This window comes from Physeter macrocephalus, chromosome 16 (assembly GCF_002837175.3).
Source record: "Physeter macrocephalus isolate SW-GA chromosome 16, ASM283717v5, whole genome shotgun sequence".
In the NCBI taxonomy this organism is placed as follows: Eukaryota; Metazoa; Chordata; class Mammalia; order Artiodactyla; family Physeteridae; genus Physeter; species Physeter macrocephalus.
The window spans coordinates 60,321,623-60,333,859 of record NC_041229.1 but is presented as its reverse complement, the minus strand read 5'-3'; the positions used below and the strand labels follow the sequence as shown (position 1 = coordinate 60,333,859).

Here is a 12,237-nt window from a genome sequence, read left to right as displayed (position 1 = left end):
CGATGCAGGGGACACGGGTTCGTGTCCTGGTCCGGGAAGATCCCACATGTCGCGGAGTGGCTGGGCCCGTGGGCCATGGCCGCTGAGCCTGCGTGTCTGGAGCCTGTGCTCCGCAATGGGAGAGGCCACAACAGTGAGAGGCCCGCGTATCGCAAAAAAAAAAAAAAAAAAGCACCAATACATTTAAAAGAGTTGAAAGTATGTTCTCTGAACCCAATGGAATGAAACTGGAAATCAAAAAAGAGGAAGATTTAGGAAATTCACAAATATGTGTAAGTTAAATAATACACTCCTAAATTATCAATGAGTAAAAGAATAAATCACAAGAGATATTAGAAAAAAACTTTAAGATGAATGAAATGAAAATGAAGAATATCAAAACTTATTGGGGGCTTCCCTGGTGGCGCAGTGGTTAAGAATCCACCTGCCAATGCAGGGGACATGGGTTCGAGCCCTGGTCCAGGAAGATCCCACATGCCACAGAGTAACTAAGCCTGTGTGCCACAACTACTGAAGCCCGTGTGCCACAACTACTGAAGCCCACGTGCCTAGAGCCTGTGCTCTGCAACAAGAGAAGCCACCACAATGAGAGGCCCGCGCACTACAACAAAGAGTAGCCCCCACTCTCAGCAACTAGAGAAAACCTGCATGCAAGCAAAGACACAATGCAGAAAAAAAAAATTAAATAAAATGAATAAATAAATAAATTTATTTTAAAAACTTATTGGATGCAACTAAAGCAGTGCTTAGAGGGAAATTTAGAGCTATAAATGCCTATATTAAAAAAGAAGAAAGATTTTAAATCAATAATTAACCTATTACCTTACAAAAATAAAATAGACAAAGAACAAAATAAACCCAAAGCCAGAAGAAGGAAAGAAATAATGAGTAAAGCAAAAATAAATGGAACAGAGGATAGAAAAACAATAGAGAAAATGAAGAAAACCAAAAGTTGGTTTTATGAAAAGATAAACAAAACTGGTAAGTCTTTAGCTACATTGATTTTAAGAAAAAAAGAGAGAAGAATCAAATTATTAAAATCATGAGTAAGAGAGGGGACATCACTATTATCCTTACAGAAATAAAAAGCATTGTAAGATAATACTATGAACAACTATAAGTCAAAAAATTATATAACATAAATGAAATGGACAAATTCCTAGAAAGACACAAGCTACCAAAGACGACACCAGAATAAGTAAAACACTTAAGTATACCTATAACAGGTAAAGAGATTGAATTAGTATTTTAAAAATTTTATTTATGTATTTATCTATTTATTTTGGCCGTGCCGAGGCATGCGGGATCTTAGTTCCCCCAACCAGAACCCACGCCCCCTGCAGTGGAAGCGCAGAGTCTTAACCACTGTATCACCAGGGAAGTCCCCCGAATTAGTCATTTTAAAACTTCCTCAAAGAAAAGCTCAGGCCCAGATGGCCTCAGTGATGCATTCTACCAAATGTTTAAAGAATAATTAATACGAATCCTTCACAAATTCTTTCAAAAAAGAAGGGGAGAGAACACTCCCCAACTCATTCTATGAGACCAGTGTTACCCTGATATAAAATCAGACAAAGTCATGACAAGAAAAGAAAACTACAGACCAACATCTTTTATGAATAAAGACGTAAATCTTCTCAACAAAACATCAAACTGAACCCAGCAGCATATAAAAAGGATTATACACCATTACCAGCTGGGGGAATCTAAAGAATGCAAGTTGGTTTAACACCTCAAAATTAATTGATTTAATACACCATATTACTAGAATAAAATACAAAACCACATGATCATCTCAATGGATGCAGGAACATCATTTGACAAAATCCAAAATCCTTTTGTTAAAAAAACAAAATAAAGCACTGAACAAGGAATAGAAGGGATTTTCCCCAATGTGATAAAGGACATCTATGAAAAACCCACAGCTAACATCCTGTTCTATGCCAAAAGGCTTTACCCCTAAGATCAGCAATAAGACAGGTATATCCACTCTCATCATGTCTACTCAACGCTGTATAAAAGTTGTAGCTAGGGCTATTAGTGAAGAAAAAGAAATAAGATCCATACAAGGGCTTCCCTGGTGGCGCAGTGGCTGCGCGTCCGCCTGCCGATGCAGGGGAACTGGGTTCGCGCCCCGGTCTGGGAGGATCCCACATGCCGCAGAGCGGCTGGGCCCGTGAGCCATGGCCGCTGAGCCTGCGCGTCCGGAGCCTGTGCTCCGCAACGGGAGAGGCCGCAGCAGAGGGAGGCCCGCGTACCACAAAAAAAAAAAAAAAAGATCCATACAAAATTGGAAAGCTAGAAGTAAAACTATTTCTATTCACAAATGATGTGACATTCTATATAGAAAATCCTAAGGAATCCTCAAACACATGATTACTAACAAGTGAGTTTAGCAACTTTGTAGGATACCAGATCAATATGCAAAAATCATTTGTATTTCTATACACTAGCAATGAACAATACAAAAATAAATTTAAGAATACAGTTCCATTCACAATAGCTTGAAAAAGAATCAAATACACAGGAAAAAATTTAACAAACGAAGTAAAAGACTTGCACAGGGGACTTCCCTGGCAGTCCAGTGGTTAAGACTCTGTGCTTCCACTGCAAGGGGCGTGGGTTCAATCCCTGGCCAGGGAAATAAGATCACACATGCCACATGGCGAGGTCAAATTAAAAAACAACAACAACAACAAAAAACTTGTACACTGAAAATTACAAAACATTGTTGAAAGAAATGAAAAACCTAAATAAATGGAAAGAAATTCCATGTTCATCAATGAGAAGACTTAATATTGTTATGAGGACAATACTCCCCAAACTGATCTACAGATTGAACTCAATTCTTATCAAAATCTCAGCTGGCTATTTTGGAGTAACTGACAACCTGATCCTAAAATCCATATGGACGTGAAAGAGACCTACAATAGCCAAAACAATCTTGATAAAGAACAAAATTAGAGGACTCACACTTCCTGATTTTAAAACTTACTACAAAACTATAAGGAAGTGCAGTAGCAGGATAGAGCTGAGAGTCCAGAAATTTGACAACAGTGCTAAGACAGTGCAAGAGGGGAAAGAATAATCCTTTCAAAATATGGTGCACGGACACAACTGAATATTCACATGCAAAAAAATTAAGTTGGACTCTATTTTACACCACACACAAAAACTAACTCAAAATGGATCAAAGGCCTAACCATAAGAGCTAAAACTATAAAACTGTAAGAAAACGTAGGGGAAGAGGTTCATAACATTACATTAGGCAGTGATTTCTTGGATATGCTAGCAAAAGCAGAGGTAACAAAAGAAAAAAAAAAGACAAATTGGACTACATCAAAATTTAAAACTTCTGTGCAGCAAAAGACAATAGAATGAAAGGCAACATACAGAATGGGAGAAAATATTTGCAAATCATATATCTGATAAGGGGTTAATCCAGAATATATAAAGAACTCCTATAATTTAACAATAACAAAATAACCTGATTAAAAAATGGGCAAGGCTTCCCTGGTGGCGCAGTGGTTGGGAGTCCGCCTGCCAATGCAGGGGACGCAGGTTCGTGCCCTGGTCCGGGAGAATCCCACATGCCATGGAGTGGCTAGGCCCGTGAGCCGTGGCTGCTGGGCCTGCGTGTCCGGGGCCTGTGCTCCGCAACGGGAGAGGCCGCAGCAGTGAGAGGCCCCAAGCATATGAAAAAAGGCTCAACATTACTAATCATTAGAGAAATGCAAATCAAAATCACAGTGACATACCACCTCATACCCACTAGGATGGCTACTATTAAAGAAACAAACAAACCAACAGAAAATAACAAGTGTGGCCAGGATGTGGAGAAATTGAAATCCTGTACACTGCTGGTGGAAATGTAAAATTGTGCAATCATTTTGGAAAACAGTATGACAGTTCCCCAAAAATTAAAAATAGAATTACCATGTGATCCAGCTATTCCACTTCTGGTTATATATCCAAAAGAAATGAAAGCAGGGTCCCAAAGAGATAGTTGTATACCTGTGTTCATAGTAGCATTCTTCACAATAGTCAGAAGGTGGAAGCAGCTCAAGTGTCCATGGATGGATGAATGGATAAAATGTGGTATATACACACAATGGAATATTATTCAGCTATAAAAAGGAATGAAATTCTGACACATGGGTGAACCTTGAGGACATTACGTTAAGTGAAATAAGCCAGTCACAAAAGGACAAATAATGTACGACCCCAATTATATGAGGTATCTAGAGGGGTCAAATTCTTAGAGACAGAAGGTTGAATGGTGGTTACTGAGGACTGGGGAGAGGAGGAAATGGGGAGCTACTGACTAATGGAAATAGAGTTTCAGTTTAACAGGATGAAAATGTCCTAGAGATTTGTTGCACAACAATATGAATATACTTAATACTACTGAAGTGTATACTTAAAATGGTTAAGGCAGTAAATTTTACATAGTCTGTATTTTACCACAATTTTTTAAACGGCTAAAAAATTGTTTAATTATAGTTACAGAAATAGTAGATGGTGAGGTATTCTCATTTATCAGATTTGAGACAATTTTTCTCTGTGACCCTTGACTTCTGTACCTCATCTTCTACCTGTGTCCATCTGGCTGCTCATAAATTAATCTGATAGCTGCCATTTAAGCCTACTCAAGTAACCTAAAGGTCCATCAATAGATGAATGGATAAAGAAGATGTGTTCATAGTAGCATTCTTCACAGTAGTCAAAAGGTAGAAGCAGCTCAAATGTCCATGGATAGATGAATGGATAAAATGTGGTATATACACACAATGGAATATTACTCAGCCATAAAAACAAATGAAATATTGCCATTTGCAGCATATGAATGGATGTACAGATTATGATACTAAGTGAAATAAGTCAGGCAGAAAAAGACAAATATTATATGATATCACTTATATGTGGAATCTAAAAAAAAATACATTGCCGTGTGGTGTGGCCAAAAAAAAAATAATAATAATACAAATCAACTTATTTACAAAATAGAAACAGAGTCACAGACATAGAAAACATTACCAAATGGGAAAGGGGAGGGAGAAGGATAAATTAGGAGTATGGGATTAACAGATACACACCACTATATATAAAATAGATGAACAACAAGGATTTACTGTATAGCATAGGGAACTATATTCAATATCTTTTAATTACCTATAATGGAAAAGAATCTGAAGCTGTACACCTGAAGCTAACACAATATTATAAATCAAATATAGTTAAGTAAAAAAATTTTTAAAGCCTACTCAGTATATGTCAGGCTTTTCTACATATAATTCTCAACAATCTACTTGTGAGCAAACTGAAGCTGAGAAAGATTCAGTGATATTTCCCACAGTTATGGGAGGGATGGAGCTATCACTGGGTCCTATGACCTGGCCCCAAAGCCTGGGTTCTTTCTTACTAGGTCCCATTCCCCTCAAGTTAGCTTTATCCTAACAACCATTTGGGGTCAAAAATTCAGATCCCCCTTGGAGATGAGCAATCATCTAGATTTGGATGCATGTTGAATGTGTGGACCCTGGAATGAATAAATTAACAAATAAAGAGATGAATGAAAACAGGAATGGATCATTTGACAGACTAAAGTAATCTTGAAAAGGGTGGGATCTGAAGAGAAGGAAGAGCAGAAGGAGAGCTGAAAGAGGAAATTGTATCTATGCTTACCAGAGCTCCTAGTCAGTCTATCCGGCGCTGAGGACAGAACACAGAGGGCAGTGCCGCGGCTTGGAGCTGCTACCAACCTGAAGACAGGCCAATCCAGACAGAGTTGTGTGTGCGCCCAGGCCCAGCAGCAAAGGAGGCTCAGGCAAGTTGCCCTAAGGAGGGGATGGTGACAGGACACTGGGGAGACTTGGCATGTTGGCGCATAGGGGCGGGGCATATCCCTCTTACAGAAAGATCACTCTGGCTCTTGTGGGGAAGGTGACTTGAAGGGGAAGAAACTGGAGGAGGGAAGACCTTACCCCAAACACAGAGCCAACGGAAGTGAATTCCAGAAACGTTTTCCGAGAGACTTTGCCAGGGCTTGGTGATCAACTGCATGGGGGACGGGGAGGGAGAGGAAAGTCTCTATTATCATCTCTTACGTCCCTCGGTGACAGAGCCTAAAGGAACAGATCTGTCATGGGTGGGGTGAAAGGTGAGAGGCAGTCATGGACAGAGTAGTGGGCCGTCACTTTTGCTGGGGGTCTCCCACGACTCTAAGTGCTTGTCTGGTTAGCAGCTCCAATGCGAGGGACTTTTATGTTGTCCCTCAGGTCCTAGGGTCCTGCATTTGTGTTTTGAGGGATAAGGTAGGGATCTGGTGCATCTGTCCAGAAAGAGCTGAGGAGGCCAGAGTCACGATGTGGGGGGTGGACAGGAGGAAATGGCTTTCAGAGAATAGGGAAGGAAAAAGTCTGAGAAAGCAAAGCTGTTTAAAAACAACCACCCCAGGGGGCTTCCCTCGTGGTGCAGTGGACACGGGTTCAAGCTGGTCCAGGAAGATCCCACATGCTGCGGAGCAACTAAGCCCGTGCGCCACACTACTGAGCCTGCGCTCTAGAGCCCACGTGCCACAACTACTGAGCCTGTGTGCTACAACTACTGAAGCCTGCGCACCTAGAGCCTGTGCTCTGCAACAAGAGAAGCCACCGCAATGAGAAGCCTGCACACTGCAACACATAGTAGCCCCCACTAGACGCAACTAAAGAAAGCCCTCGTGCAGTAACGAAGACCTAATGCAGCCAAAAATAAATTAAAAAAAAAAAAAAGTAGAGTCCCAGTAGCAACCTAAATGTCCATCAACAGACTGAGTGGATAAAGAAGATGTGGTACATATATTCAATGAAATATTACTCAGCCATAAAAAAGAATGAAATGATGCCATTTGCAACAACATGGATGGACCTAGAGATTATCATACTAAGTAAAGTTAACCAGACAGAGAAAGACAAGTATCATATGATACTGCTTATATGTGTAATCTTTAAAAAAACAAACAAACAAACAAAACCACCCTTGTCATTCCTGTACCATTTATAACCAAACACCACCCTGCGTGTTGCCTCACTTGATCCTTGTGCTGATCCAGAGAACTCAGCAGAGCTGGGTCGCTGCCACCCCAGGGCTAACAGGGTTTCTAACCTGGCATGGGAACCCAGGTGATCCAGGGTTTAAAGGCAGAGCACTTGCTGGACACAGGATGAGGGCACTGTGTGTCCCTGGCCCCTTTCAGGGGAGCAGAGCACGGACCTGAATTATTTAGTTACTTTTCTTAGATCAAGTCCAGAGAGAAGGTGAGAGCACAAGGCATCTTCTCCACCTTGGGAAGATTCCCCCAGGGCTCACCCTCTAATCCCAGATCCCCTTCTGAGCCCTTCGAGCCTGAGGTGAGGGAGCCACCCCTTTTGCCGATCTTCTCTACTTCAGTCTCAAGGAGCCTCAGGACCCCCAACACTGAAGGAACAGGGTCTGACCCCATCCTTCAGTGTGGATCTGGGAAGACTGAGGCAGGAGGTGAAGGGGGCACCCTGCATGGGACTCTCTCCCCTTAGGCTTTGGTCTCCCTAACCACAGCTGCCTCTGCAAGAAAAGAAAGACATGCCCTGTAAATTGACACCCCTTCTGCTGTTTCTGGCCTGGATGGTCTACCAGTGCAGTGCCCAGGCCAGAACAGACCTGCTCAATGTCTGCATGGATGCCAAGCACCACAAGATAAAGCCAGGCCCTGAGGACAAGCTACATGACCAGGTGAGGATGGAGTGTGGCTCTGGGCGGGGAGGGGGCTTGTTCAGACAAGGAAGAGGAAGTCAGGGTGGTGAGGGAGGGGTCGCGGGGTCAGCCCCTTCACCACACACACACATCCTGAGTTATCACTGTGGGAGAAGATGAAGGTAGGATGCGGGGGAGTGGCTGGCGTGATTCCAGGGGTGGCCTGCTCAGGACAGGATACCGTGTCGGCAATAAGGCGGAATGATCATTTACTGAGCACCTACCAGGTGTCATGTGTTTTCTGGGTGTGATTTCATATTCCCAGGGGCCCTGTGATGTGGGTAGATGATGTTCTCCTCCACATGACACAAATTAGGAAACTGAGGCCCAAAGAAGCACACAGACACACAGAGGAATGGGACAGGACTTGCCCTTGTGGTGGGTTAGGGGTAGGACTGAGGTGGGCAACTCCAGGGGTTTAAAGGGGGAGAGACTTCAGCGTATATTACTGCATAGGGTATCCCCTTTCCTCCTTTGCTCAAAATGCCACCTTCCAGTGAGGCTGTTCACAACCACCCCATTTAAAATTTCAACAGTCATCCCATACTCCATATTTCCATTACCTGCTGTAATTTCCTCCATATAATTGATCAGATCCTGATATTTTTTTTTTCTCTTTTAGTTCTTACTGTCTCCCCTCACCAGAACACATATTTCTGTCTGTTTTGTTCTCTTCCCTATTCCCAGCATCTAGAACAGTAACTGGCATAAAACAAGTATTCAGTAATTATTTTTTAGTGAAAAAATAAAATACTTTGTATAAAGTATCAAGCGTGGTATAAATGATAGCTATTGTCTCCCCAAGACAGGGTTTCTCCCAGGCTCTCACCATCCCTGCCTCCCCATCACACTGTTGTAACTGAGTCTCTCCCAAGACTGGAGTTTCTGGAGGCCAAGGACAGAGAGGTCCTAACAGTGAGCGTTCCTAGAACAACCTACCAGGGGCAGGAGAGGAAGAGCCAAATGGGAAGAGGCTGGAGGTGGCAGAGCTTGTGGTTGGGGAGGCAGTTAGTCTCATGTCTTCCCCCCCAGCAGTGCATCCCCTGGAAGAAGAATGCCTGCTGCTCTGCCAAAGTCAGCCAGGAGCTGCACAGGGACACCTCCTCCCTGTATAACTTTAACTGGGATCACTGTGGCAAGATGGAGCCCACCTGCAAGCGCCACTTCATTCAGGACAACTGTTTGTACGAGTGCTCACCCAACCTGGGGCCCTGGATCCAGGAGGTATTGGTGTCTCCCTCACCCCACCCCAGCAGGCTGTCGCCCAACTCAGTCAAGGCTGTTCCTACCAACATCTCAGGCTGACTGGAGCCCTCCCTTCCCCCGCTCCCCCCAGGTGAACGAGAGCTGGCGCAAAGAACGGTTCCTGAACGTGCCCCTCTGCAAAGAGGACTGTCAGATCTGGTGGGAAGACTGCCGCACCTCCTACACCTGCAAGACCAACTGGCACAAGGGCTGGAACTGGACCTCAGGTGAGGGCCTGAGGGTGGGAGATGGAGGTGGAGAATGGAGAAAGGGGGTTTGAGGATTTGGGGTTGGGCAAGGATTTCTAAGGGGGGCCAGAAATGAGCTTTGGGCCCAGGGGCTGAATGTCCGTGCCTACCCTCTCTCCCTGCAGGATCTAACAAGTGTCCAGCTGGGACCACCTGTGGCACATTTGAGTTCTACTTCCCCACGCCAGCAGCCCTGTGTGAGGGCCTCTGGAGTCACTCCTACAAGCTCAGCAACTACAGCCGGGGCAGCGGCCGCTGCATCCAGATGTGGTTCGACCCCACCCAGGGCAACCCCAACGAGGAGGTGGCGAGGTTCTATGCCTTGGCCATGAGTGCTGGGGCCATGCCCCAGGGGATTAGACCTCTCCTGCTCTGCCTGGCCCTGATTTTGCCACTCCGGCTCCATGACTGAGTCCAGCCATCCCCAGACAGTCCCCAGGTTTGATGACCCGGCTGGGCTCAGCTCAGCTCCCACAAATGAGAAAGCTGTAAGCATGCCTCCATCCATTACCCATCCCTCTGTCATCTAGTTCCTGCTCCATGGTGGGGCCTGTGGTTTCTCTGACAGCCAGTTCTAATAAATAGACCAACACATCCATGTCTGATGAATTATTTCTGTTGTGAGTTTGTGGGTGGTAGAGGGCAGATTCCATAGTTTTTGGATGCCTTCAGATTAGAGAAATGAGACGTGGGTTTGAATCCCAGTTCTGCTACTATGTGAAGGTGAAGCAGTTGCTTGACTGCTCTAAACCATACCTCCTCAATAAAATGAAGATAATAATCCTTCCTTCTCTCATGGTTGTTAACTGTTGCCTAAAAACCATGTGTGCCTACTGCCTGCATATTAACAGTCCTCAGGGATCCTGTTGCCCTTGTAGCCCCAAATGAGAGCGCCAAGTCCAGAACTTCATTATTTATACTGGGCCCCAAATACCCTTCCTTTCCCCCAGGCCTTGTCTGCCTGGCTCTGTGCTCAGCTCTGCTGCTCTGGGAAAGCTGGGGATGGGAGCCAGGGAAGGCTTTGGATTCCCGGGGCAGGGGGTGCGGCGGGTGTGGTGTGAAAATAAATTCACCCCATGTGGATTGAAGGGGCAGAGTTGGGGCTTGGGAGCCTCAGAGGAGGAAGAGAGCAGATTGGGGAGGGCATCTGTGAGGTTCCTGGGGAGGAAATACTCCGGAGCCTTGCACTGGTTCAGCCCTGCTGTGTCCTGGAAGCGTGGCTGGAAAAGCAGCAGAAACCCTTAGGGGTTTCCCAGGGGCAGGAACTTCTCCGGCACCTTTGTCCCCTCCAGGGTTGGTAGATATGCCTCTCCTAGAGGATTGCTCTGTCGTTGCACAGCCCCCAGGAACTGGGCCTGAGTTTATATCTCAGGGTCTCCCGCTTCCCCTTTCCCCCTGGGGAAGCCTTTGTCTCCACCTCCCAACCAAAGTTATCCTCAGAGAGGCGCCGGTACCTGTGTGAGAACGCCAGGCAGGAGGTGTCATCAAGCTAGGACGAGAACCCAGGAGTGAAGACTCGTAGTCCAGGTCTCTCCCGCCGCCTCATACCAAGAGGTGACTGATAGGGGAAGTTGGCCACAGATTGGAGGACGCGTTATTGGGTTGCTGGAAGGGTCTTGAGACGCTGTTTACCGTGTGGGTGAGTCACAGTCATTACATTTATCTAGTCTGGAAGGCCCCACGGACCCCGCTCCACGTCCCAGTCTTTGCTCCAGCTGGGTGAAGTCAATGCGTATTTGAAACAGAGAAAGGAGCTCGTCGGAACTGACCCAGACACAGGTTCAATTTAGCAAAGTGAAAGTTCTCTCTCAGGTTAAAGGGGATCCTCCGACAGCGGCCTAAGAGTTGGCAGCAATGGGAGCCAGGCTGGAGGCCTGCGCCTTTAAGGATCCAGGGGGCGGAGGGGCGGGGCAGGAAGCGGACTCCCAGGAGACACTGCCACCAGCTAGGTCTTTTTGTGGGGAGGGACGGGCCAGACCCTCCTAAGGACCCCGCCCCCTTTCCGGGAGGCCCGGGGGCCCTACCGCCCCTTCTGGGAGGGGAAGGGACCGGGGATTGTCGGAGCGAGCCTGGTTTAGGGCGCTCTTGGCTCCGCGTCCCGCCCACAGAGGCTCAAGTTTGTTGACTTGGAGGGAGTAGCTGGGATGGGGGCGGGTGCTAATAATACCCGTTCGTTCCATTGCCGCGCTTTACAGTTTACACAGCTGTCACCTTCGTTACTCCTTAATTAATAATAAAAATAGCCGCTGTTCGGGAGCGCCCACTGAATGCCAGGCCCCGTGCGGAGAGCTTTACAAGAACAGTCCTATTGAGTCTGCCCTCATAAAGTTATCCCCATTTTACAGAGCCGGAAGGCGAGGCTCTGAGAGGCGCCGTGACTTGCCCGAGGTCAATCGGCCGGTTAGCGGCTCCGGAATCAAGGCACTGGGCCGGGCGAGGCGGGGCGCGGGTTCTACCCCCGGCTCGGCAGAGAGCCGCGGGGGCGGGGCGGCGGGCGGGGCGGAAGGCGAGGCGGGGGGTGCGGCGGCAGAGGATGGCCATCTTAAGTGGCCGCTGAGAGTCCAGGGCTGCTTCCCCGGGAAAGGGGGCATCGGAGCAGCCCATTAGGTGGGGGTCTGAGTACGGCGGCCGGGGCTCTGGGGAGAGGTCGGGAGCCCGGGGGTTTGAGGGAACTTTCTTCTAGATGGGCAAGGAAAGGCCTGACCTCGGACTGCTGAACCCCTCAAGGCCGGGGCCTGCGGGTATGGGGGATGGTGCCCGGGAACTTGGCCGAGAGGGGGGAAGGGCTCTGCCTGGGCTGAGAGGGGCTGCCAGGGACGGTGCATGGGGATTCGAGGACAGTGGACCTCCTCTGGGGGTTTGTGGGGGATCCCCCACGCGGGATTGGGACCCAGTGGAGTTTGGGGGTTCAGGTCTAAGTGGGGGCTGGATTTCACAGGAGTTGGGGGTGATGGGGAGAGGGACGGCAGGA

At 46.9% G+C, this 12,237-nt stretch overlaps 1 protein-coding gene and 1 long non-coding RNA gene across 5 annotated transcripts in view; one reads left to right on the top strand and one right to left on the bottom strand.

Moving 5' to 3' along the window:
* The window catches only part of LOC114488018 (uncharacterized), a 58,310-nt gene extending 46,871 nt beyond the window's left edge, over positions 1-11,439 (bottom strand). For 2 of the 4 annotated variants that reach the window (XR_003683696.2, XR_003683698.2), the window contains exon 1: positions 10,721-11,190. This is a non-coding gene — a long non-coding RNA (uncharacterized lncRNA). Of the gene's footprint in view, positions 1-10,720 lie in introns of all 4 variants that reach the window. The other 2 variants (XR_003683697.2, XR_003683699.2) reach the window with 2 other exon arrangements.
* FOLR2 (folate receptor beta) lies at positions 7,602-9,858 on the top strand. The gene is made up of 4 exons (XM_007112859.2): positions 7,602-7,752; positions 8,809-8,997; positions 9,110-9,245; positions 9,392-9,858. Exons 1-4 carry the CDS (start codon positions 7,603-7,605, stop codon positions 9,676-9,678), a joined length of 762 nt encoding a protein of 253 aa, XP_007112921.1. The 5' UTR covers position 7,602; the 3' UTR covers positions 9,679-9,858.
* Positions 11,440-12,237: the final 798 nt, after the last annotated feature.